This window comes from Perissodus microlepis, chromosome 3, assembly GCF_051167445.1.
Source record: "Perissodus microlepis isolate ML-2025 ecotype Zambia chromosome 3, ASM5116744v1, whole genome shotgun sequence".
Taxonomy (NCBI): Eukaryota; Metazoa; Chordata; class Actinopteri; order Cichliformes; family Cichlidae; genus Perissodus; species Perissodus microlepis.
Window position 1 is genome coordinate 27,265,422 of NC_140463.1, and position 23,308 is coordinate 27,288,729.

General features: G+C 39.5%; 2 protein-coding genes across 2 annotated transcripts; both read right to left on the reverse strand.

Moving 5' to 3' along the window:
• Positions 1-375: 375 nt before the first annotated feature.
• Positions 376-7,435, reverse strand: LOC146390801 (uncharacterized). Its single transcript, XM_084923792.1, has 7 exons — positions 7,066-7,435; positions 6,549-6,682; positions 4,312-5,451; positions 3,667-3,903; positions 3,345-3,569; positions 3,007-3,070; positions 376-2,404 (listed from the first exon to the last, which is right to left on the reverse strand). Exons 1-7 carry the CDS (start codon positions 7,241-7,243, stop codon positions 1,332-1,334), a joined length of 3,051 nt encoding a protein of 1,016 aa, XP_084779918.1. The 5' UTR covers positions 7,244-7,435; the 3' UTR covers positions 376-1,331.
• An 8,361-nt stretch (positions 7,436-15,796) lies between these two features.
• On the reverse strand, positions 15,797-23,204 carry LOC146390802 (uncharacterized). The gene is made up of 8 exons (XM_084923800.1): positions 22,922-23,204; positions 21,987-22,120; positions 21,789-21,835; positions 21,251-21,404; positions 20,926-21,162; positions 20,604-20,828; positions 20,169-20,232; positions 15,797-17,464 (listed from the first exon to the last, which is right to left on the reverse strand). Exons 1-8 carry the CDS (start codon positions 23,097-23,099, stop codon positions 16,392-16,394), a joined length of 2,112 nt encoding a protein of 703 aa, XP_084779926.1. The 5' UTR covers positions 23,100-23,204; the 3' UTR covers positions 15,797-16,391.
• Positions 23,205-23,308: the final 104 nt, after the last annotated feature.

Genomic DNA, 23,308 nt, shown 5'->3' on the forward strand with positions numbered 1-23,308 from the left:
ATAGTCTCTGGCTCTTATTAACAGGTGTCTACCTCTCCTAACCCTTAAATGGTCACAGGAGATGGATGCCCTCTCCCTGAGCCGGGTTTTTGTGGAGCTTTTTTCCTGTTAAAAGTGAACTTTTCCTAACCACTGTTGCCATGTGTTTGCTCACATTGATTGTTGGGGTTTCTCTGCATTATTGTGGGGTCTTTACCTTACAAAGCACAATGAGGAGATTGCTGTTGTGATTTGGGACTATATGAATAAAATTGATGTTAATGCTGGTAATGGCATCACATGAATCAAAGCATTTTCTTCGAGTGTCTCTTGTTGATCACAACATGTAAGTGCAGTACAACAACAGCAAAACCGTGGCATGGGAAATGGGAAACCTTGTCAGAGATTATAGCTTTTATTGCTTAATAAGACATCTTTGATCTGTCAGTCATATCAGCAATATAGCATACACATATCAGGTAGTTCTATTATTGTTAGATACTTTACAATTAAGTTAAAATAGAGATTTGACAATATCAGGGAAAAATCAAACAAAACCTAATTTCTTCAATCTTAAGTGTGTTGTTGTGTTTTGTTATTGTTTTTAAAGTTTGATGTGTTTCATGGTCTCAAACATTCTTCCACTTTAGTCACATTTGTATGAAAAATTATGATCACAGTGAATCAAGGCACTAGGTAGTTCAAGCAACAACCCCATAAACACAGCTATCACACTCATAGATCTTGTGAGAATCTTTAAGCTCAACGTTTTAGTTGTTTATGGATCACAAACCTATTGAACATAAATACACCAAACAATATGTTCCCACCACCAAAGGGGAGTAAGAAAAAACAAAATGTTAGTAGATAAAGTGCTAAAGTGGCTGAAGAACAAAATCTCCTTCATGAAGGAGGGAAACTGATGACTAAATATATGATAGTTTGCCAAAAACCAGATTTCAAATAAACACTAATTTTGTGTAACGCCTTTTATGGCTTTCTTTTTTTTCTTTTTTAAAATTTTAACAACGCATTGTGTTCTGCGTCCTGTAGACCACTGCCAATCAATCTCGTGCCGTGTCTCCTGTACAGTACAGAATGAGTTCAGGTAGTCAAATCTACATAAATCTTCGATCGCTAACAGCGTGACTCTGAAGAGCTGTCCTGTGTGTTTGTAAGTTTTCTCCCAACAAACACAAAAATGTCAAACACAACAAGAAAAGTGTATAAAGTATGTAGTGATGGGTTTTACAGCTTTAAAACATCTATAATAACTGTAAAAAATTAAAGTTGGCTATTATTTTTTTTTAACGTAACTCCCGCGATAAACGAGGGACTACTGTACCTGGTTATTATGAAAATCTTACATGAGTAAGAGATTTTCTTTCCTCCTGTACAGCCTTATATGTTCTCTGTACAGCTTCTGAAAGTGACTCTGCATCTTTAGCTGCTTCATTTCCAATTACACCTCCCATTATTCCTCCTGCAGTTGCTGCTCCAACCAAGCCTACTGCTCCAGCAGCTACTAATGCATTCTGTTGTTGTGCAGCTGGCACAAATCTGGAAAGCTTTGTTGCGACATTCACCAATTGTGGGTTCTTTACAGCTTTGATAGCAAATTCAGCCAATGTTACTACACCGAAAAAAGCACCGAGCAAAGCTCCTGTTCCAGTCCCTGCCATTTGGATCAGAAACCTATTGATCACATTAGTTTTAGCCTGCTTTCTGATCTCTTCTGGGGTTTTATCTGGCATTGACTGTCTTATGTGCTCAACCTGTTCTCGTATTGCTGTCTCCAAATGTTGCAGCATTTTATTTGTGTAGTAGCCTCCGTTTCTTTCCACCACCATTTTCTCTATTGTTTTCAGCAACTCCTCCAGCTGGAACTGGTTGCTCCTGTAGTTGTTTGGCTGGTTGTTGTTCCAGTGTTTGTTATCAAAGACGTGGCACCGACCACCACACTTTGACACCAGATCACTCAGATTTTTGTTCTGACTGACAAAATCTTCAATTTTTAAATTTTTCTCAAGCTGTTCACCGTGAGTGAAAACAACTACAGCATATTTTAGAGCTTCATCTGAGAAATATTGAACTATCTTAGTGATGACAGCCTGCTCATGCTCTGTGAATTTATCCACTCGAAGCACAATGAGAAAAGCATGAGGCCCAGGAGCACACTCTGTCATACAGCTCATTATCTCAGGCTTCAGATCTTCCTCAGACCTTCCTGTGTCAAAGAAACCAGGGGTGTCGATCAGAGTGATGCTTCTTCCACTGACTGTTTTGGTTTCTGTTTGGCATTTCATTGTTCCAGAGTTTGGAGAGGCATAAGTGGCAAAGAGCTCCTCTCCAAAAATGGTGTTACCCAGGTGACTTTTCCCAGATCCAGTTTTTCCCAGCAGGACCAACCTCATCGTAGTTGAATCTAGAGGAGAAAGTTGACTCTGTTAAGTACATTTGTTTCTTACTTTTGCTGCCTTTGAAATATTTTTTGGTCATGGTTTGAGGTTTAAAATAGGAAGCAGATTTTACAGTATAGGCTTAGTCAGACACAGAGTCAATACTAAAGAATAAGAGGAGAATGCAGTTTGCTATTAGGCCAAGCTTTTGGTCGGTTATTATAAATATCCAGAGTACAACTTGTGGGTTTCAGGTTGTTGACCACTGTCACTGTTGGTATGAGAACAGATGGGTCTGTAGCAGGAGGGATAATATGAGACCTGAACACTAAATGATAACTAGGTCAAGCTTTTGTTCAGTCTTTGGAGGGTTAATGTAAGACTGTCTGAATCCTCCAAACTTTCAGGTATTTGAGCTGTTGTCCAAATGCTGTGTATTTTGTACACTGTGATGGACTGAATGTCTTTTATATTCTCTAACTGATGTAGTAATTCCCTGTTGATGTTTTAGATGTTGCCTCTTTTTTAACTCGAGATTTTTAGGTGCCCGAAAAGAAAAAAAAAAAAAAACAGATAAAATAAAAAACACTGTTTTGATTCTTAGTTGTATATATTTTCCTACACTCACCTTGGTCTGGGTCTTTGTGGTGAAAATCTTCAGTGAATTTGCCATTTTGGACAGAGCCAAATGTCTGTAAAGACAACAAATTAACAGCATTAGTAACAATTTCTGTACAGTATATTATTACACATAATACTGGGGTCAGATGAGACTGTCCCTGCTGACTGATATTGGCAAATGAGATGGTAAATGAGCTTACTATTGGAACATATTTGATTACTATATTCAGAGTTTCTTTTTTTAAGCACAAATCAATATAAGAGTTTGGTGTTGGTGGCATTCTTCAACTCTCAGCGTCGTAATTGTCAGTAGTTGATTTTTAGGGAAAAGTGCTATGTCATAACCTCGTGTGTCTCCTCATCATCGGGGTGAATGACGATGCGGATCAGAAATGGTGTGATGCCTGCTCGCTCCTCTTCAAATACATAAACTTCCTCCATTAACACTCTCTCCACCTCACTGACAGGAAACTGCAGGGCCATCCCAGCACCGAGGACGGGAAGAGCGACAGATCTGAATCCTTTCTTCTCACAAAAAGACAGTATTGTGTTGATGCTCATTCGAAGAACCTATAGAACATAACAATATTGGATTAAGACAAATGGCTTCATTAAAAAATGTCCTCACAAACAGGCAGACTAATAAAATCATTCCTTACTATCTCACCTGGACTGCAACTCCGTCTGGGTCACCATCAAAGGGAACAAGATTGAGGAAGAAGACTGCATTACATTGAAGTCCAGGTAAGCCCTCCAGCAGTACTGAGTCACCAGGCATTGTTTCATCTTCTGCTTCCTTTCTAAACCTTGTGGTCAGCTGTGGTCCAGCTACTTCAAACAAAGCATTTCCAACACGGGTAGAGAGAGGATCATGGCCAACCATAGGAGACACCAAAGCATCCACCTAGGAGAAGAGCAGGCGATTTAGAAAATGTGTTTTATGTAAATTGGAGATTATGTATCGGAATTTAAGGAGCAAGACCACGCCTCCAAATACTCTCCTTCTGGGTCTATTGGTTCCCCCAGTTCTGCAACCTGTTCATTCTCGTTTACGTGTCCCACCCTCCCTCCCCTTTTCAATTCTTTAACTTCTTCACTTCTATTTAGTACATGGGGATCTGCCAGGCATGGGAGCCGTTGTCAGTCTCCTTCGAGGCCTTCCCCAAACCACAGCTCAATTCATGTCCAAACATTCATCTTTACCTACTAAAACACTGTCAAACCTAAAATGAGGATGTGGGCCCAGCTAGCGAATGATCAATTCAAACTATCTAATGTTGGTGTGATCTATCTTATCAGCAACGTTTCTCACCTGTTGGCTCTCGATCGATCCCCAAATAAACTCCACGTGGACTCTGCCTCCAGGAGCTCTGGCAGTGGCTCCTCTTGCTGTATCTTCATCAGGTGTCTCTATCCCTTGGAGAAGCCTGTCACATGCTTCCTGCATGGCCCTCACTGCCTCCACTCTGTTATCAATCAGGATGATTTTGCTCACACTTCGACCTCCCACACTGCCAAAGTCCTTCACAGCAGCAACAGTTGCCTCAGTGCACACAGTGAGAGGAACCCCAGAGACACCTGAGCTGATATAAGGAATGGCTATGGACTGAAACTCCATTATTTCTGAAAACTTTAAAGCACAATGCACAGTTTTTTCCAGTAACAGCTTATCTCTCTTACTTGGTTTTCCACCTGAGGGCACAACTGCATGAAGCAGTTTCTTGCACTTTAAGTTACCCCCTGTGGTCACTACTGTTTCTCCTATGGGAATTTTCCCAAAACACTTCACTAATTCATCACTCTCTCTCTGTATTTCAGGACCACCAGCTTGACTCAGTGCAGCAGCAACACCTGCAGAGTGCTCCAAGTCCTGATTGGCTGCATTTACCAGAGCATCAGCGTGTTGCTTGGTGATGTCACCCTGACACACAAACACCTGGAGCCCATCACAAAGGCTGTAGCTAGCAATGGTTGTGTTTTCCTCACTCAAACTCAGAGATTCCATATCGTCACGTAAACTTGAAGGCCGCTCGATGTCTAACAACCTGGCATGAACCAGAGACAGTTCTCCAACAACAACAGCCATCCCAGACTCATCTGTGTACACCTTCACCTCACCTGCAGTCTGACAAGAGCTGCTGGACTGAACCAAAGCTTCAACTTTGTCAGGGTTTACCTCATAATGGCACAAGTAGCCACCAAAGAGAGCGTCTACCTCAGCTTTCCAATCACTAACTTCATCTGCAGCACCAGGTTGAGCGAGCCTCCTGACTAAAGCTCTCCCCTCCTCACAGTAAAGATCAGCAGAGCAGGCTAAACAGGCAAGCATGTTCTCAAGTTCTTGCTGAGCATGTGGACATTCTTTCAGGTAACGAAGGAGATAATTATCAACGTGTAGTTCATACTCTTCATCACTTGGTGGAAGAGACGAGGCGGGAATGTTCTCAGGAGTCTGTGATTGGGAAGAAATGCAAATGAGAGGAGGTATCAATCTGCAACAAAGACCACCTTACTTATGTGTACATACATATACATACATATACATATACACATATATATATATATATATATATATATATATATATATATATATATATATATATATATATATACACACCTTTCGCATAAAAATACGGTTATTTTCAGTAATGACAAAACAGTTTGTTGCCCTAATTTTACATGGGATTTTGCCTTTTTCAAGTGCTTTTAAACATTAAATTAGGTACATTTTAACGTGATCAAACAATGAAATTACCTATAAACAAGGTCAATGAATGCGGCAATATGAATAATAATACTTAAATGTACAGAAATATACAGTTGGTTTAAATAATAATGGATTGCATTCATATAGTGCTTTTTGAGACCCTCAAAGTGCTTTACAATTCCCCTCTGGCCATCACCAGTAGGTGGAGTGTCTTGCCCAAAGACACAACAACCGAGAGTGTCCGAGCCGGGGCTCGGTCCGGCAACCTTCTGATTACAAGGCAATCTGCCAACGCTTGAGCCACAATCGCCCTAAATAACAATAATAATAATAATTATTATTATTTGATGTAAAAAAAAAAAAAAAGTGTATAAGAATCATTTTATATATTTTTCCATAGCATTACATTTGAATTTAACAGTTCAATCTTTCAAATAACGAACAAATATTGGTGAAATTATGATACATTTGTGAATGTATTTTAACAATCTAAATATGCGTATGTACAGACAAATACATTTAAAAAACAAGAAAATTATGTTTTATTACATTTACAGTGATTTTACGTTAATTTACATTTGAAATGTAAAATCACAGTCTATTTATGTAAATTTAATGATATTCTGGAAGAACAGTACAAAACTGTAAAATACACAGTAAAATACGTTTATATTACATTTTTTTTACAGTGTGTGTATAGATAGATAGATAGATAGATAGACAGATAGAAAGCAAACTCTGGACAATGCTGATTCACTCGCACTGTCAAATGGACAATGCTGATTCTATATGGATCCATAAAACTGTCAAAGATCTTGATTAAATCAAAACATGAAATTTACCTCTGCTGGATCAGAAGTGGGGGTGGTGAAGTGAGAGGAGGTAGAATTTTGCAGACTTTCTCGGACAGTGAACACCAAACGACAATCTTCAAGATCCAAAACATGCTCTGATCTCTGAAGAACTCGCTGCTGATCTATAAATAGATCTCAAGTTACAAACTGAGTTTCATGTAGAATTTATTTTTATGTGACTTTCTTTTTTCCTTCTTCTTTATTCTTATCTTTTCACCCACTGTCGGCTGCTGATCAACAAATGTTGTGTAACATTAAGTTTCGCTTTCCGGACAGACTTTTGTTTTGCGTTTCCTTTCTTACGTGTCCCATTGCCACCAGTAACTCACTTGTGAAAGTATAATAGTTCCTAAACAGCCAAAACTTTCTGATACGGTTACTGATGAAAATAATAAATGGTCATTTAGAGACTTCGACTACTGTATGATATTTCGTGCATAAGAAAGTCCGTACATTATAAATATAGGTAAATATATTTACCTATTAAAATTCATAATAAACCTACCTTTTTTATTTCGGAAAGCAACACTGTAGAGGTTTTCGTCCACTGTGGTCACCGGTCCGCACTCTCCTCCGCCCGATTTGCGGCGAATACCGAAGTATTTTTCTACTCTCGTCAGATGTTCTTCTTTAATACTCTCACACTCAAAGAAAACCGGGTGCTGGTAAAGATCAGCCATCATCCCGCCGTAAATGAACCAAACATAAGCAGCGATTTGTAAGAGCTCAGCACTCTCTGATCGGAATAAAGGACTGATCCTGCAAGCTTCCTCAATGTGCACAAACACCTTTGTGCGTCATAAAGGTCACATGACTAAACAAACGCGCCTGCAGGTGATGATAAATTTAGAACAGTAATAACTACACCTTTGTGGTAAACCAGTCTTCCAAAGCTCCCCGTACCGAAACCATCTAAAACCAGTTTCTTCATCCAAGTACGTTTATTAAATGCCTCTGTAATGACTAATTTTGTTTTTAACACTTTTAAAACTAGTTGTTCACAAGAGCCAGAACAGCAGGATACTACAAAAAAATCAGACATCCGCAGAGGTAAACACGTGCCGCTTCTAAATAGATTTTGCCAAAGATATCAACATGTTTTGGTAAGAACAATGCTCTCTCTTTAGAAAAGCCATTCATTATCGTGCCATAGTTCTCCGCTGAATTTTAACAGCGCTCTAGTTTTCACACGTCATATTCACTTTTTACATCTCACTCACTCACGCACACCAACACATGCACCCAACAGACCATTTTAACATGGACAAGCCGGTCCTTACATCCCTATTTCCTACGTCCTACCTGACGCTGTGGTTGAGTGATGATCAGGGGACGGGTTAACTGCATCTCGAACAACGGGGCTGCTGGCTATTCAATTCAATTCAATTCAATTTTATTTATATAGCGCCAAATCACAACAAAAGTCGCCTCAAGGCGCTTCATAGATACAGAGAAAAACCCAACAATCATATGACCCCCTATGAGCAAGCACTTTGGCGACAGTGGGAAGGAAAAACTCCCTTTTAACAGGAAGAAACCTCCGGCAGAACCAGGCTCAGGGAGGGGCGGCCATCTGCTGCGACCGGTTGGGGTGAGAGAAGGAAGACAGGATAAAGACATGCTGTGGAAGAGAGACAGAGGTTAATAACAGATATGATTCAATGCAGAGAGGTCTATTAATACATAGTGAGTGAGAAAGGTGACTGGAAAGGAAAAACTCAATGCATCTTGGGAATCCCCCGGCAGCCTACGTCTATTGCAGCATAACTAAGGGAGGATTCAGGGTCACCTGGTCCAGCCCTAACTATATGCTTTAGCAAAAAGGAAAGTTTTAAGCCTAATCTTAAAAGTAGAGATAGTTTCTGTCTCCCGAATCCAAACTGGAAGCTGGTTCCACAGAAGAGGGGCCTGAAAACTGAAGGCTCTGCCTCCCATTCTACTTTTAAATACTCTAGGAACAACAAGTAGGCCTGCAGAGCGAGAGCGAAGTGCTCTAATAGGGTGATATGGTACTACAAGGTCATTAAGATAAGATGGGGCCTGATTATTTAAGACCTTGTATGTGAGGAGCAGGATTTTGAATTCAATTCTGGATTTAACAGGAAGCCAATGAAGGGAAGCCAAAACAGGAGAAATATGCTCTCTCCTTCTAGTCCCTGTCAGTACTCTTGCTGCAGCATTTTGGATTAGCTGAAGGCTTTTCAGTGAGTTTTTTGGACATCCTAATAATAATGAATTACAGTAGTCCAGCCTGGAAGTAATAAATGCATGAACTAGTTTTTCAGCGTCACTCTGAGACAGGATATTTCTAATTTTAGAGATGTTGCGCAAATGGAAGAAAGCAGTCTTACATATTTGTTTAATATGTGCGTTGAAGGACATGTCCTGGTCAAAAATGACTCCAAGGTTCCTCACAGCGTTACTGGAGGCCAAGGTAATGCCATCCAGAGTATGAATCTGGTTAGATACCATATTTCTAAGATTTTCAGGGCCGAGTACAATAACCTCAGTTTTATCTGAATTAAGAAGCAGAAAGTTAGCGGCCATCCAGGTCTTTATGTCTTTAAGACATTCCTGCAGTTTAACTAATTGGTGTGTGTTATCTGGCTTCATGGACAGATAGAGCTAGGTGTCATCTGCATAGCAGTGAAAATGTATGCTATGTCTTCTAATGATGCTGCCTAAGGGAAGCATGTATATTGTAAACAGAATTGGTCCTAGCACTGAACCCTGTGGAACTCCATAATTGACCTCAGTGTGTGAAGAGGACTCTCCATTTACATGCACAAATTGGAGTCTATTAGATAGATATGATACAAACCACTGCAGTGCAGTACCTGTAATACCTACAGCATGTTCTAATCGCTCTAATAGGATATTATGGTCGACAGTATCGAACGCTGCACTGAGGTCTAGCAGGACAAGCACAGAGATGAGTCCACTGTCAGAGGCCATAAGAAGATCATTTGTAACCTTCACTAAAGCTGTTTCTGTGCTGTGATGAGCTCTGAAACCTGACTGAAACTCTTCAAATAAACCATTCCTCTGCAGATGATCTGTTAGCTGTTTGACAACTACTCTTTCAAGGATTTTTGATATGAAAGGAAGGTTGGAGATTGGCCTATAATTAGCTAAGACTGCTGGGTCTAGAGATGGCTTTTTGAGTAAAGGTTTAACCACAGCCAGCTTGAAGGCCTGTGGTACATAGCCGATTATTAGAGATAGGTTGATCATATTTAAGATCGAAGAATTAATCAATGGCAGGACTTCTTTGAGCAGTTTTGTAGGAATGGGGTCTAAAAGACACGTTGATGGTTTGGAGGAAGTAATTATTGAAGTTAACTCAGAAAGATCAATTGGAGAAAAAGAGTCTAACTTAACATCAATGGTACTAAGAGTAGCTGTAGATAATATTACATCTGTGGGATGATTACTGGTAATTTTTTCTCTAATGATAAAAATTTTATTTGTGAAGAAGTTCATGAAGTCATTACTAGTTAACGTTAAAGGGATGGTTGGCTCAACAGAGCTCTGACTCTTTGTCAGCCTGGCTACAGTGCTGAAGAGAAACCTGGGGTTGTTCTTATTTTCTTCAATCAGTGATGAATAGTAAGATGTTCTGGCTTTGCGGAGGGCTTTCTTATAAAGCAGCAAACTATTTCTCCAGGCTAAATGATGATCCTCTAAATTTGTGACACGCCATTTCCTCTCCAGATTACGAGTCATCTGCTTTAGGGTACGTGTTTGAGAATTATACCACGGAGTCAGGTACTTCTGATTAGAGACCTTAGTTTTCACTGGAGCTACAGTATCCAGAGTCGTACGTAGTGAGGAGGTGAAATTATTAACAAGATAATCGACCTCTGTTGGGGTAGCGTTCAGATAGCTGCTCTGCTCTGTGTTGGTACAGGGCATTGAAGATGATAACAGTGGGTGGATTATATTCTTAAACTTAGTTACAGCGCTTTCAGAAAGACATCTACTTTGATAAAATCTACTCTCCACTGCTGTGTAATCAATTATTGTAAATGTAAATGTTATCAGGAAATGATCAGACAGGAGAGGGTTTTCAGGAAACACTGTTAAATGTTCAGTTTCTATGCCATATGTTAAAACAAGATCTAGAGTGTGATTAAAGTGGTGGGTGGGTTCTTTTACATTTTGAGAGAAGCCAATTGAGTCTAATAACAGACTAAATGCCATGTTGAGGCTGTCATTTTTAGCATCTACATGGATGTTAAAATCACCCACAATAATTATTTTATTTGAGCTCAGAACTAAATTAGATATAAAGTCTGAGAAATCAGACAGAAACTCTGTGTAAGGCCCAGGTGGACGATAGATGATAACAAGTAAGACTGGTTTCTGAGTTTCACAGCTGGGGTGGACAATGTTAAGCATCAGGCTTTCAAATGAATTAAAAGTCTGTCTTGGTCTTTCATTAATTAATAGGCTGGTGTGAAAAATTGCTGCCACACCGCCCCCTCGGCCTGTGCTTCGAGGTTTCTGGTAGTTAGAATGACTCGGGGGTGTTGATTCATTTAAACTAACATAATCATCCTGCTGCAACCAGGTTTCTGTAAGGCAGAGTAAATCAATTTGTTGATCAATTATTAAGTCATGTACTAACAGAGACTTGGAGGAGAGAGACCTAATATTTAATAATCCACATTTCACTGTTTTACTCTTTGGTTCAGATGTGGATACTGTATTGTTCTTTCTTTTTGATTGTTTATGTTTAAGTTGTTTGTTGCTGGTTTTTAGTTTGTTTTTAGTCTTTTTGGAAGCTGACACAGTCTCTATGGAGATGGGTTTTTGGGGGGGTAGCAGGAGGAGAGAAGCTGCAGAGAGGCGTGTAAGACTGCAACTCTGCTTCCTGGTCCCAACTCTGGATAGTCATATAGGCTATGGTCGGGAGGCATTCGTCCGTGGGGTGGATGTGGATAGATGAGTGTGTCTGTGCAGTTTCTGTGTGTGTGTGTGAGTAGGCCTGGGTCTGGGGCTCGCTGGACCTTGATCCCTATGCCCACATAGCAGACAGATCTGGCCCGGATCTGGTGTCAAGCCAGCACTGCTGGCTGACTTCTGGCATGGTAAGTGGTATGTCATCCAGATATGGGCCAGGCCTGGCATAGATGGCACTGTCTATGTGATGGCATGCCACATCTGGCTCGATTGTGGTTTGGTTTATGTGGCCCAGAAAACAGGTCTGGCCCGGATCCGGCATCAAGCTGGCACTTCTGACTGGTGTCATGGCAGGGTGTATGTCAACCAGATTTGGGCCAGGTCTGGTAATGATGCCACTGTTTATGTTCCTATTTTCCTATTTTAGTTAGAAGAGCCAAATTCCATGTTGCAATACCATACTGCTATGGTAGCCAATGTTTCAAATGCAGGTTTGTGAGTTTACACTTTATCCAAAACCTAGTGACGGTTTACTCGTTTTTACCACTGGGCAGCTGTAGCTCAGGAGGTAGAGCAGGTCACCTGGTGATGAGAAGGTTAGTGGTTCGATCCCTGCCTCTGCATGTCAAGAGTATGAATGTCGTTAGGAAGCACTCAGTTTAGCGAAAGTGTGTGGTTGGGTGAATGTGGCATGTTGTATAGAGCACTTTGAGTAGTCAGGCCATTCACTGTTGGAACAGAGTATTGTCTTGTTACTTCTGCACTATTATGTTCTGGCACATGCTGTTATTACATGGCTTGATTAGGGTACACATTAGCCTGACATCTCGGGCCAGAGCTGAAACTGTTCTGGGCCAGCAGTGTGTCTGCAGCTGGCCCATGTGGCAAATCAGATCTGGGCCACCAAAGGGCCGTCATTCTTTGCGGTATGTGGGCCATGTGTAAGCAGATCTGGGCCATACCAATTTTGCTATGTGGGATGGGACATTGTTATAGTGCTCCTCCCCGTTGTGTGGTTCGTTGTGTGGTGGGGGATCCGCTGGGTTTTGAGTCATTCTCATGGGTCTGTGGCCCCGTCCTCGGCTAGTGCTGTGTGAGCACTAGTGCACTGAGTGAAAACATATGCAATAATCTCATTACTTTTAAAATTAGGGTGTTAATTATATCAGAAAAACTCATGTTTAATCATTACTGTAAAGATAAGATCACAATATCTAAATCAAGGCTGATACTTAATTTATTTGCAGCATTAAGTCAATACACACATGAATCATAACCTAAGCATACATCTAAAAAACTGTCTAAAAAACTAAGCTACTTCACATACATCTAAAAAACTAATGTCCATACCAGTAACATCTTCAAGGGATGCCATGAGCTGAACATGACCTTCTCTCTTCCAAAGATTGCGTGGGCAGTTAATGACACAGCTGATCTGACTTTACCTAAAAAAAACTTCATGACCTTCCTCCTTCCAGGACTTCAGATCTTGTTTCTTTGAAGTGAGCAAAACTGATGTTCCATTCAATTCTCCAAGTTTTAACTCAACATTCAACTATGTGAAATATTTAATTTAATTCATAGTGTGTTTGTAATTCAACATAACAGGTTGATTAAGAAAGTTTGTAACTGATTGAATCAACAGGACTCACCAGTAATGATTATACTCCATGTTATAAATATTAACATGATCTGAGGGTTAATTTGTTGCTTCTAGATTTTTTTGTTTGTTTGTTTGTTTTTTAGCATTTTACATATAGCAGTTTTCCATAGCTTTTCCAAATCCAGGGAGTATCATGCATTTATGCACAAGAAAACCGAAATGACTTTGTGAATTAATAAATTATTCCAGAAATGGAGACAGGATCACTCAGGAACTAACAGCAAATAGCAGGTGATCTGTCATTAACTGCAAACTTGTATGGCTGCTCTGTCTCACAGGATGGACACGTTTTTATTTAGCTTTGTATCTGCATATAGCTCCTGCTACTCCAGCTGAAACCTTCTCTTTTGGATATTTCATGGCATGTCTTTAACTGAGATGGTAATAATAATAATAATAATAATAATAATAATAATAATTTCATGACTGTCATTTGCATACTTCTACCACTGTAGGATGTTTAGGTGAAGATACCAGTCCACATATAATAAGGCTTCACTATCACGCTTGCAAATGGTCCAGAATGCTGCTGCTCGCCTGTTGACAGGGACATGCAAACGTGAGCACATTACCCCTGTTCTTGTCTCTTTACGCTGGTTGCCTGTCCATTTTAGAATTCATTTAAAAATTTTATTGTTTGCAGACCTTCTACACCGATACACTCCACAAAGGTCTCATAGATCAGCTGACCAGTCACTCCTTGCTGTCCCCATGTCGAGACTGAAACACCGGGGAGACCGGGCTTTCACTGTTGTGGCCCCCAAATTATGGAATAAACTGCCCCTCCATATTAGGCTGGCCCCAACACTTGAAATGTTTAAATCACTTTTAAAAACACACTTTTTCTCAAAGGCTTTTTAGGAGTAGTACCAGAGTCAGCTTGTAGTCAGTTTTAGTCAGCTGTTGGTCACTCTTAATCTTTTTATTTTGTTAATTTTATTTATTGTAGATCTTATTGTCTATTTTACTAATGTTTTAATATTTCATATGTATGTATATATATATACTGATTTATTTTCATCTTCTTTTTCATTTATGTATTTATTTCATTGTTATTTATATTTATTTTTTTGTCTGCTTCATGTATGGTTTTTAACTGCTATCTCTGTTTTATTATTGGAAAGCACTTTGGTCAATTTTGTTGTTTTTTAAAGTGCTATATAAATAAAGTTGGATTGGATTGGATTACAATGCATGATGAACATATCTTTTTGATTTCTAAAAGCAGTAAAGTAGATTTTGTCTCTCACTCTCATAGTGGTCTCCTAAACTGTGGTGAATATGGAAATATTTTCATAAAATACAAAGCAATTAGTAAGAGCTCTGCACTCTCTCAAGAGACTGAAGGTTTGATCCTGCGAGATGAGTTGTATGTCTACATGCAAAACTAATTATGATTTCAGGACAATTTTCAACCTTCCTTTTATCTCAGTAGTTTTTGAAATAGTTGTTGTAAAACAGCTAACAGATCATCTGCAGAGAAATTGTTTATTTGAAGAGTTGCAGTCGGGTATCAGAGCCCATCACAGTACACAAACAGCTTTAGTGAAAGTTATAAATGCTCTTCTTATGGCCTCTGACAGTGAACTCATCTCTGTTAATTTATTACAGTGATTATAGCATGTTGTAGGTATTGAAGGTACGACGCTGCAGTGGTTTGAATCCTATCTGTCTAATAGACTCCAGTTTGTTCATGTAAATGGGGAATCTACTTCACATTATAAATATCCACATGGTTCTGCGATAGGACCAATTCTGTTTACATTATGCATACACATACTTGAATAATCAGGTCCCATCCTATCTTTAAGGCCTCACCGCACTTCGCTCTCGCACTGCAGGCTTACTTGTGGTTCCTAGAATAGAATCAGAGGCCCCTCTTCAGGAGACAAGACACTATCTCTACTTTTTAGATCCAGCTTAAAACTTTTCTTTTGGATAAAGCATATAGTTAGGGCTGAATCAGGTGAAACCTAATTAGTTTTGCTGCACTAGGCATATGCTCCTTGGGGATTCCCATGATGCACTGAGCGTTTATTCTTCACTCACCTTTTTCACGTACTGTTTATACACTTCTCTGCATTTAAGTGTTAGTTATTTTTAATCTGTCTCGTCTCCACAGCTTGCCTTTTGTCATGTCTTCCTCCTCAACTGTTCACAGCAGATGGCCACCCCTCCCTGAGGCTGGTTCTGCCTGAGGTTTCTTCCTGTTTTTCATTTCCACTGTTGCCAGCGTTTGCTCATAAGAGGTCAACTGAGTTTTTTCCCTGTATTATTGTAGTGTCTTTACCTTACAATACAAAGAACTTTGAGAAGACTGTTGTTGTGATTTGGGACTATGTAAATAACACTAAAGATTGAACTGAAAATTGAAATATGGGCCATATGACCAATTACTGTGCATGCTGGTAATGATACACTCAACTCAAAGATTCACAATGACAAAAGTTCATGTTTTTGCACAGGCAAAATTTCAGGCAGGGAAACATAGTTGCTGCACTTTGTTGGCAACACTCTGGCAGTTTTTTAGCCCCTCTAAATGTCCTTTCTTCACGCCTTTTCTTCCTCAGTGTCTCATGTTAATCACAACATGCAAGTGCAGTACAACAAGAACAAAACTATGACGTGGGGGGAAAAAATCTCAAAACAAAACAAATGGGCAATGGGAAACCTTGTCAGAAATTAGTGCTTTTATTGCTTAATAAGTCATCTTTGATTTGTCAATCACATCACCAATATATCATACACATTTCAAGTAGTTCTATCAATATCAGATCGTTTACAATTAAGTAAAAATAGAGATTTGACAATATCAGGAAAAAAACAAAAACAAAACCTAATTTCTTCAGTGGTTGTAGTCTGTGTTTCATGGTCATAAACAGTCTTGTCCTTTATATGGACAAGACAAACTAATGAGGCACCAGGGAGATCAAGCAACAACCTCACAAACAAAACAAGCATACTGACAGACTTGGTGAGAATCTTTAAGCTCATCGTTTTACTTTTTAAGGACCACAAACCTATTGAACATAAATCTCTCATAAACACACCAAAGAATATGTTCCCACCACCAAATGGCAGTCAGGCAAAAAAAGTGTTAAGTGCTAAAGTGGCTAAACAACATAACCCTCCTGTCTAACGGACTGGACTCCAAATTTTCTCTACCGCCTTCTAAATATTTAAACATTATATATAGTGTAACAACATCAAGAGGTAATAAAATAATCAAATGTTCACATAAATATCTGATTATTATGAAAACCTTACATTAAGTGAGTGAGAGATTTTCCTTTTTCTTCTACAGCCTTATATGTTCTCTGTACAGCTTCTGAAAGTGACTCTGCATCCTTAGCGGCTTCATTTCCAATGACACCTCCCATTACTCCTCCTACTCCTACAGCTGCTGTCAAGCCTACTGCTCCAGCAACTACTAGTGCTTTTGGTTCGTGTGCAGCTGGTACACGTGCTAATGTGGAAAGCTTTTTTGTGACATTCATCAGTTGTGGGTTCTTCACAGCTTTGATAGCAAATTCAGCCAATGCTACAACACCAAAAAAAGCACCGAGCAAAGCTCCTGTTGCAATCCCTGCCATTTGGATCAGAAACCTGTTAAACACATCAGATTTAGCCTGGTTTCTGATCTCTTCTGGGGTTTTATCTGGCATTGAGTGTCTAATGTGCTCAACCCGTTTCTGTATTGCCGTCTCCACACGTTGCAGCATTTTATTTGTGTAGTAGCCTCCGTTTTTTTCCGCCACCACCTTTTCTATTGTTTTCAGTAACTCCTCTAGCTGGAACTGGTTGCTCCTGTAGTTATTTGGCTGGTTGTTGTTCCAGTGTTTGTTATCAAAGACGTGGCACCGACCACCACACTTTGACACCAGATCACTCAGATTCTTGTTCTGACTGACAAAATCTTCAATTTTCATCTTTTTCTTGAGCTGGTCACCATGAGTGAAAACAACTACAGCATATTTTAGAGCTTCATCTGAGAAATATTGAACTATCTTAGTGACGACAGCCTGCTCATGCTCTGTGAATTTATCCACTCGAAGCACAATGAGAAAAGCATGAGGCCCAGGAGCACACTCTGTCATACAGCTCATTATCTCAGGCTTCAGATCTTCTTCAGACCTTCCTGTGTCAAAGAAACCAGGGGTGTCGATCAGAGTGATGCTTCTTCCATTGACTGTTTTTGTTTCTGTTTGGCATTTCATTGTTCCAGAGTTTGGAGAATGGTAGGTGGAAAAGAGCTCCTCTCCAAGAATGGTGTTACCCAAATCACTTTTCCCAGATCCAGTTTTTCCCAGCAGGACCAGCCTCATCGTTGTTGACTCTAGAGGAGAACAGTCACTCTGTTAAGTACATTTGTTTCTTACTTTTGCTGCCTTCGAAATACTTTTTGGTCAGGGTTTCAGGTTTGAAACAGAATCAACAGTCAAAGTCAAACTTCTTTATATAGCACATGTAAAAACAACAACTGTGACCGAAGTGCTGCAAATTTAAAACAATCAAAAGATATAAAAGTAGGAAGATGTGATGCAATTTAAGAAAAAAAAACATTAAATTAGAAGATTTCAGGAAGAAATAAGGCAAATAAAAGTAGTAAAAACTCATTCTGATTTAAAAGCCAAGTATAAAAGTGTTTTTTTTAAAAAAAGGTTTTGAAAGTGTCTAACGTCTGAGAGGTCATGATCAATGTTCCATCTAAGCTCTGCACGTGCGCAATAGTGCACTGCTGGCACGGTCTCTGCGCAAAGAAAATCTGTGTTGCGCACAGAAAAAAAAATCTAACCTGAATTGAAATCAAAATTAAAACTTTAACAATTCTGTTTTGCAGTGTTAGTCAGTAAGTGACTGGCTGCTCCAGTATGGGATTAGAACGATGCCACCTTATCCCATAGTCCAGCCAATAATGCGATTCACATTCGTATATACGCAGCTAATCAACGTCGTTGACAGGCTATGACAGCGTCCTTATGTGGCAGTGTTTTAGCTAGCAAAGCGGCGTGGCTGATGTGGAGTGAAGCCACGTTAATGACAACGTGTACAACCGTTGGAGATGTGAGCAGGACAGACGGAACAATTGACGGAAAAAGTGTGGACTTTATACCAGTTTTTAAATTGTGTTGATAGGCCACGTAAAACCAGAGTTGTGATAAAAATATATGCAGTGTTTGGTTTTCTTCCTGAATACTATCGTTGTTTATATTTACTGCGGGAAGAAACGGTAAAATGGTGTTTTATAAGGAAAACGCTCGAAAGCCTGTGAGCAAAAAACAAACCTCCCGCCCCTCCAGCCTTTCCTATTGGTGGAAAAAATGTACTATGTCGACCAATCAAAAATGATATGGCAACATGGCATTTAGTTGTTTAGGGAGGGGGGGAGTTTTAGGAGTGACGGCGGTGTTTTGAGATGTGAGAGATTTGCGATGTTTAGCGCAAATCTTGTGTAGTTAGTGTGTAGTGTAGTCACTAGTTTTGTTGTGTGTGTCAGAACAATGAGGCGACTGCTGAATGTCACAGGTGTTACAGCAGTGATACATCTCCTGTTGTCAGGCCTGCAGGTATCAGGCTGTTGTTCTCCTTTATCTCATAGTTGACATAAATTATTTTTTGGAGTGGCAGAAATAATTTGTGTGGCATCAAATTTGATGCAGAACAGCTGATTGTTCTGTAAATAGTTTGAAATGTTTATTTAAAAAAAACGCCTTGGCTGCATTTTTAGGTAAACAGTGCGTGCCAGTTAGTAACTGTGTTGTAGCGTTTTGGGCCAGCTGCACTTGGCTAACTAATTACAGACTGAATCCTGAATAAAGACTATAACAAAAGTCTCTGAAATGGAAAAATGGCTTCACTTTTTTAAGTAGCCGGAGATGAAAAAAAAAAGTTTTGATTACAGCATTGATCTGTTTATCAAGCGTTAGATTGATAAATAGATAGATAGTCAAAAATCACTCCTAAGTTCCTCGCAAAGGGTTTTTTTTAATCAAGAGCCAAAGTCGTAGTGGTGACAGGGAGCAAACACAATGACCTCTCTTTTCTGTTCCTTTTAATTAAGAAAGTTTAAAGCCATCCATGCATTAACATCCTCCAAACAATCTATCTGACAGAAAAGCTTCAGTTGGACATTTAAACTTTTCCAATGCAGTCTCTTTGATTCCGACACAATGTTCAAACCGAGAGATAAGAATCCTATGAGCTACAGCATCAAAGGCAGCACTGAGGTTTAATAGTAATAAAATGGCAGAATCTCCCAAGTATGTAAAAGTTAAAAAGTCATTACAAACTTTTAAAAGTGCTGTGGTGCACTTTAAAACCAGACTGAAATACTTCACTAATGCCATTTTTATCTAGAAAGGTCTGGAGCTGAAGAATGACAACTTTCTCCAGGAGTTTAAAAAGAAAAGGCAATTTAGAAATTGGTCTGTAGTTGGATAAAACTGGTGAATCCAGGTTTTGCTTTTTAAGAATAGGTTCCACCACAGCATGTTTAAAGTCAACAGGGACATACCCAAACTGAAGACTGCTATTGATAATAGAAACCAAACTCATATCCACAGTGTCAAAAACATATTTCAGTCAGCGAGATGGAACAATATCCAGAGTACAACTTGTGGGTTTCAGGTTGTTGACTACTTCATTCAAAGTGGTCAGAAGTGGTCAAAAGCAGCCAACGTTGGTGTGTGAACAGTGTCGGTATCAGAAAGGATAATATGAGACCTGAATACTAAATGATAAGAGGAGAACATTGTTTGCTGTTAGGTGAAGCTTTTGGTCAGTCTTTGGGGGATTAATGCAAGACTGTCTGAATCCTCCAAAATACTGGGTGTTTGAGCTGTTGTCCAAAGGCTGTCTATTTAGTATCATTTGATGGACTGAATGTTTTTTATATTCTACATCAGATGTTGTAATTTCCTGTTGATGTTTTATTATGGTCTCTTTTTTAAAAGATTTTTTTAACAAAAAGAATCAAATTATTATTTATGTTTAAAAAAGCACTGTCTGGATTCTTATCTGTGGATATTTTCTACACCTACCTTGATCTTGGTCTTTATTTTGAACATCTTCAGTGAATTGTTTATTTTGGACAGAGCCAAATGTCTGCAAAGACAACAAATTTCCAGCATTAGTAATGATTCCTGTATATACTGTATATATTGCAGAGGAAACAGTAGCTGATTGGTTAATTATTGTGTTTACAGTATGTTTCCAAGTTAAAGTCAAATCAGGTTTGTGAAGCCTCCTGAAGCCTTGCTGCTTTGAAAAATAAAATATGAAGGATAAACCAAATATTGGGGTCAGATGAGACTGTTCCTGCTGACTGATATAGGAAATTGAGCTTTTCCAATTGTGACATATTTGATTAACATACTCTGAGTTTCTTTGTTTTCTAAGGATAAGGAATAGTGGCATTCTTCAACTCTCAGCATTTGTCGGTAGTTGATTTTTAGGGAAAAAAAATTTTCCATTACCTTGAGTGTCTCCGCGTCATCAAAGTGAATGACGATGCGGATCAGGAATGGTGTGATTCCTGTTCGCTCCTGTTCAAATATGTGCATTTCCTCTGTTAACACCCTCTTCACTTCACTGTCAGGAAATTTCAGAGCAATCCCAGCACCAATGACGGGAAGAGCGACAGATGTGAATCCTTTTGTCTCACAGGAAGATAGGATCTTTCTGATGCCCATTCGAAGAACCTATAGTGGGTAAAAATACTGGATTATGGCAAATGACTCCATTAAAAGTGTCCTCACAAACAGGCAGTATAATAAAATCCTTCCTTTACTATCTCACCTGGACTGGCACACCGTCTGGGTCACCGTCCCAACGAACAAGATTGAGGAAGAAGACTGCATTACATTGAAGTCCAGGTAAGCCCTCCAGCAGTACTGAGTCACCAGGGTCTGTTTCATCGTCTGCTTCCTTTATAAACCTTGTGGTCAGCTGGCGTCCAGCTACTGCAAATAAAGCATTTCCAACACGGGTAGAGTGAAGATTATGGCCAACCATAGGAGACACCAAAGCATCCACCTAGGAGAAGAGCAGGAGATTTGGTGGGTTTAGAAAATGTGTTTTATTGTGAGTTGTGATTTATCTTAATTACAGCAGCATTTTTCACCTGTTGGCTCTCGATCGATCCCTGAATAACCTCCATGTGGACTCTGCCTCCAGGAGCTCTGGCAGTTGCTCCTCTTGCTGTATCTTCATCAGGTGCATCTATCCCTTGGAGAAGCCTGTCACATGGTTCCTGTATGGCCCTCACCGCCTCCACTCTGTTATCAAACGGGATGACTTGGCTCAGACTTTAACCTCTCACACTACCAAAGTCCTTCACAGCAGCAACAGTTACTTCAGACTCTTCCCAGACTCATCTGTGTACACCTTCACCTCACAGTCTGAGGAGAGCTGCTGGACTGAACCAAAGCTTCAACTTTGTAAGGGTTTACCTCATAATGGCACAAGTAGCCACTAAAGAGAGCTTTCCAATCACTAACTTCATCTGCAGCACCAGGTTGAGCGAGCCTCCTGACTAAAACCCTCCCCTCCTCACAGTAAAGTTCAGCAGAGCAGGCTAAACAGGCAAGCATGTTCTGAAGTTCTTGCTGAGCATGTGGACATTTAGGTAACTAAGATAATTATTAACATGTAGTTAATACCTGTCATCGCTTGGTAGAAGAGACGAGGCAGGAATGTGCTCAGGAGTCTGTGATTGGGAAGACATGCAAATGAGAACAGCTATCAATTTGTAGCAAACCCCTGCTTACATTAATATTATAATAAAATGGACAATGTTCATTTCATATGGATGCATAAAACTATTAAAAATCTAGATAAACAAAAACGTGAAATTTTACCTCTGCTGGATTGGAAGTGGGGGTCATGAAGTGAGAGGAGGTAGAATTTTCCAGACTTTCTCGGACAGTAAACACAAAACTACAATCTTCAATCTCCAAAACATGCTTTGATCTCTGAAGGACTCTCTGCTGATCTGTAGACAGATATCTCAAATTACAGACTGAATTTATTATATAACTTTAACTCTTTCTTTTTGTTTTCTTTGCCCTTCTTTGTTCTTTTTTTCCTCCTCTTTTCACCCACTGCCAGTTTGGTAGAAACTATAATTCAGTGGTCAAATCAAAATCAAATCAAATTTATTGTCACACCACATTACTGGTACAGCACATGTGAGTGAAATTCTTGTGTGCAAGCTTCACAAGCTACCGAGTCAGTACATAGCACATATGAAGTATGTCAAACACAATATATTGCTGACTTCTGCTTTAAAGCCTTTGCAACTCATTTCACTTTATCTACTAAAACACATTCAAACAGCAAATACAGTAAAAAAAAACAAAAAACTGTATTTGCAATAATATCGTCATCTCATAGTAGCTCTCTCCCTCTAAACAGCCCACTCACAGAGGAAAGAGTTCAAATGTGACGGTGGGAAATCAGAGTTTCCCAAATTCCCTGAACTCAGCATTGAGGCAGCTGCTGATCACCGAAAACGAAACTTAACGTTGCGTAACAAGTTTCGCTTTCCAGACTAACGTTTGGTTTACGTTTCCTTTCTCACTACTCCCACCCACAGCTGTACTTCAACGGTGAAAATGTAATATTTCTTAAACAGCTGAAACCTTTCCGTTACGGCTATTTTAACCGAGAAATGATAATAATAATAAATAAGATATTTCGTGCACAAATAAATCTATTTATTATATATATAAAATATACATTTTAATAATAAATATAGAATATTTAGATATGTTAAAAGGCATGATAAACTTACCTTTTTTATTTCTGAAAACCACGCTGTAGACGTTTGCGTCCACTCTCGTCAGTTGTCCGCAATCTCCTCCGCCTGATTTGCGACGATTACGGAAATAATTTTGTAATCTCGTCAGATGTTCTTTTTTAAGACTCTCGCACTCAAAGAAAACCGGGTGCTGGTAAAGATCAGCCATCATCCCGCTGTAACTGAACCAAACATAAGCAGCGATTTGTAAGAGCTCAGCACTCTCTGATCGGAGTAAAGGAGTGATGATCCTGCATGGCTTCCTCCGACAATCATGTTTGTGCGTCACATGACCAAACAACAGTGCACGCCCAATGATGAATTTACAATAGTGAGAACTTTTTAGTAACTCAGTCTACAAGACGTTAGAAAGCTCACAGT

Bases quoted from the DNA above. Each gene is read 5' to 3' on its own strand.
- LOC146390801 (XM_084923792.1), bottom strand. From the start codon at position 7,243: ATGATGGCTGATCTTTACCAGCACCCGGTTTTCTTTGAGTGTGAGAGT. The intron at 6,683-7,065 runs GTAGGTTTATTA...ATCTATTTATAG, and splicing joins TGCTTTCCGAAATAAAAAAG to ATCAGCAGCGAGTTCTTCAG. The intron at 3,570-3,666 runs GTGAGATAGTAA...TATGTTCTATAG, and splicing joins CAGACGGAGTTGCAGTCCAG to GTTCTTCGAATGAGCATCAA.
- LOC146390802 (XM_084923800.1), bottom strand. From the start codon at position 23,099: ATGATGGCTGATCTTTACCAGCACCCGGTTTTCTTTGAGTGCGAGAGT. The intron at 22,121-22,921 runs GTAAGTTTATCA...ATCTGTCTACAG, and splicing joins GGTTTTCAGAAATAAAAAAG to ATCAGCAGAGAGTCCTTCAG. The intron at 21,163-21,250 runs GTGAAAAATGCT...CTCTTCTCCTAG, and splicing joins GATCGATCGAGAGCCAACAG to GTGGATGCTTTGGTGTCTCC.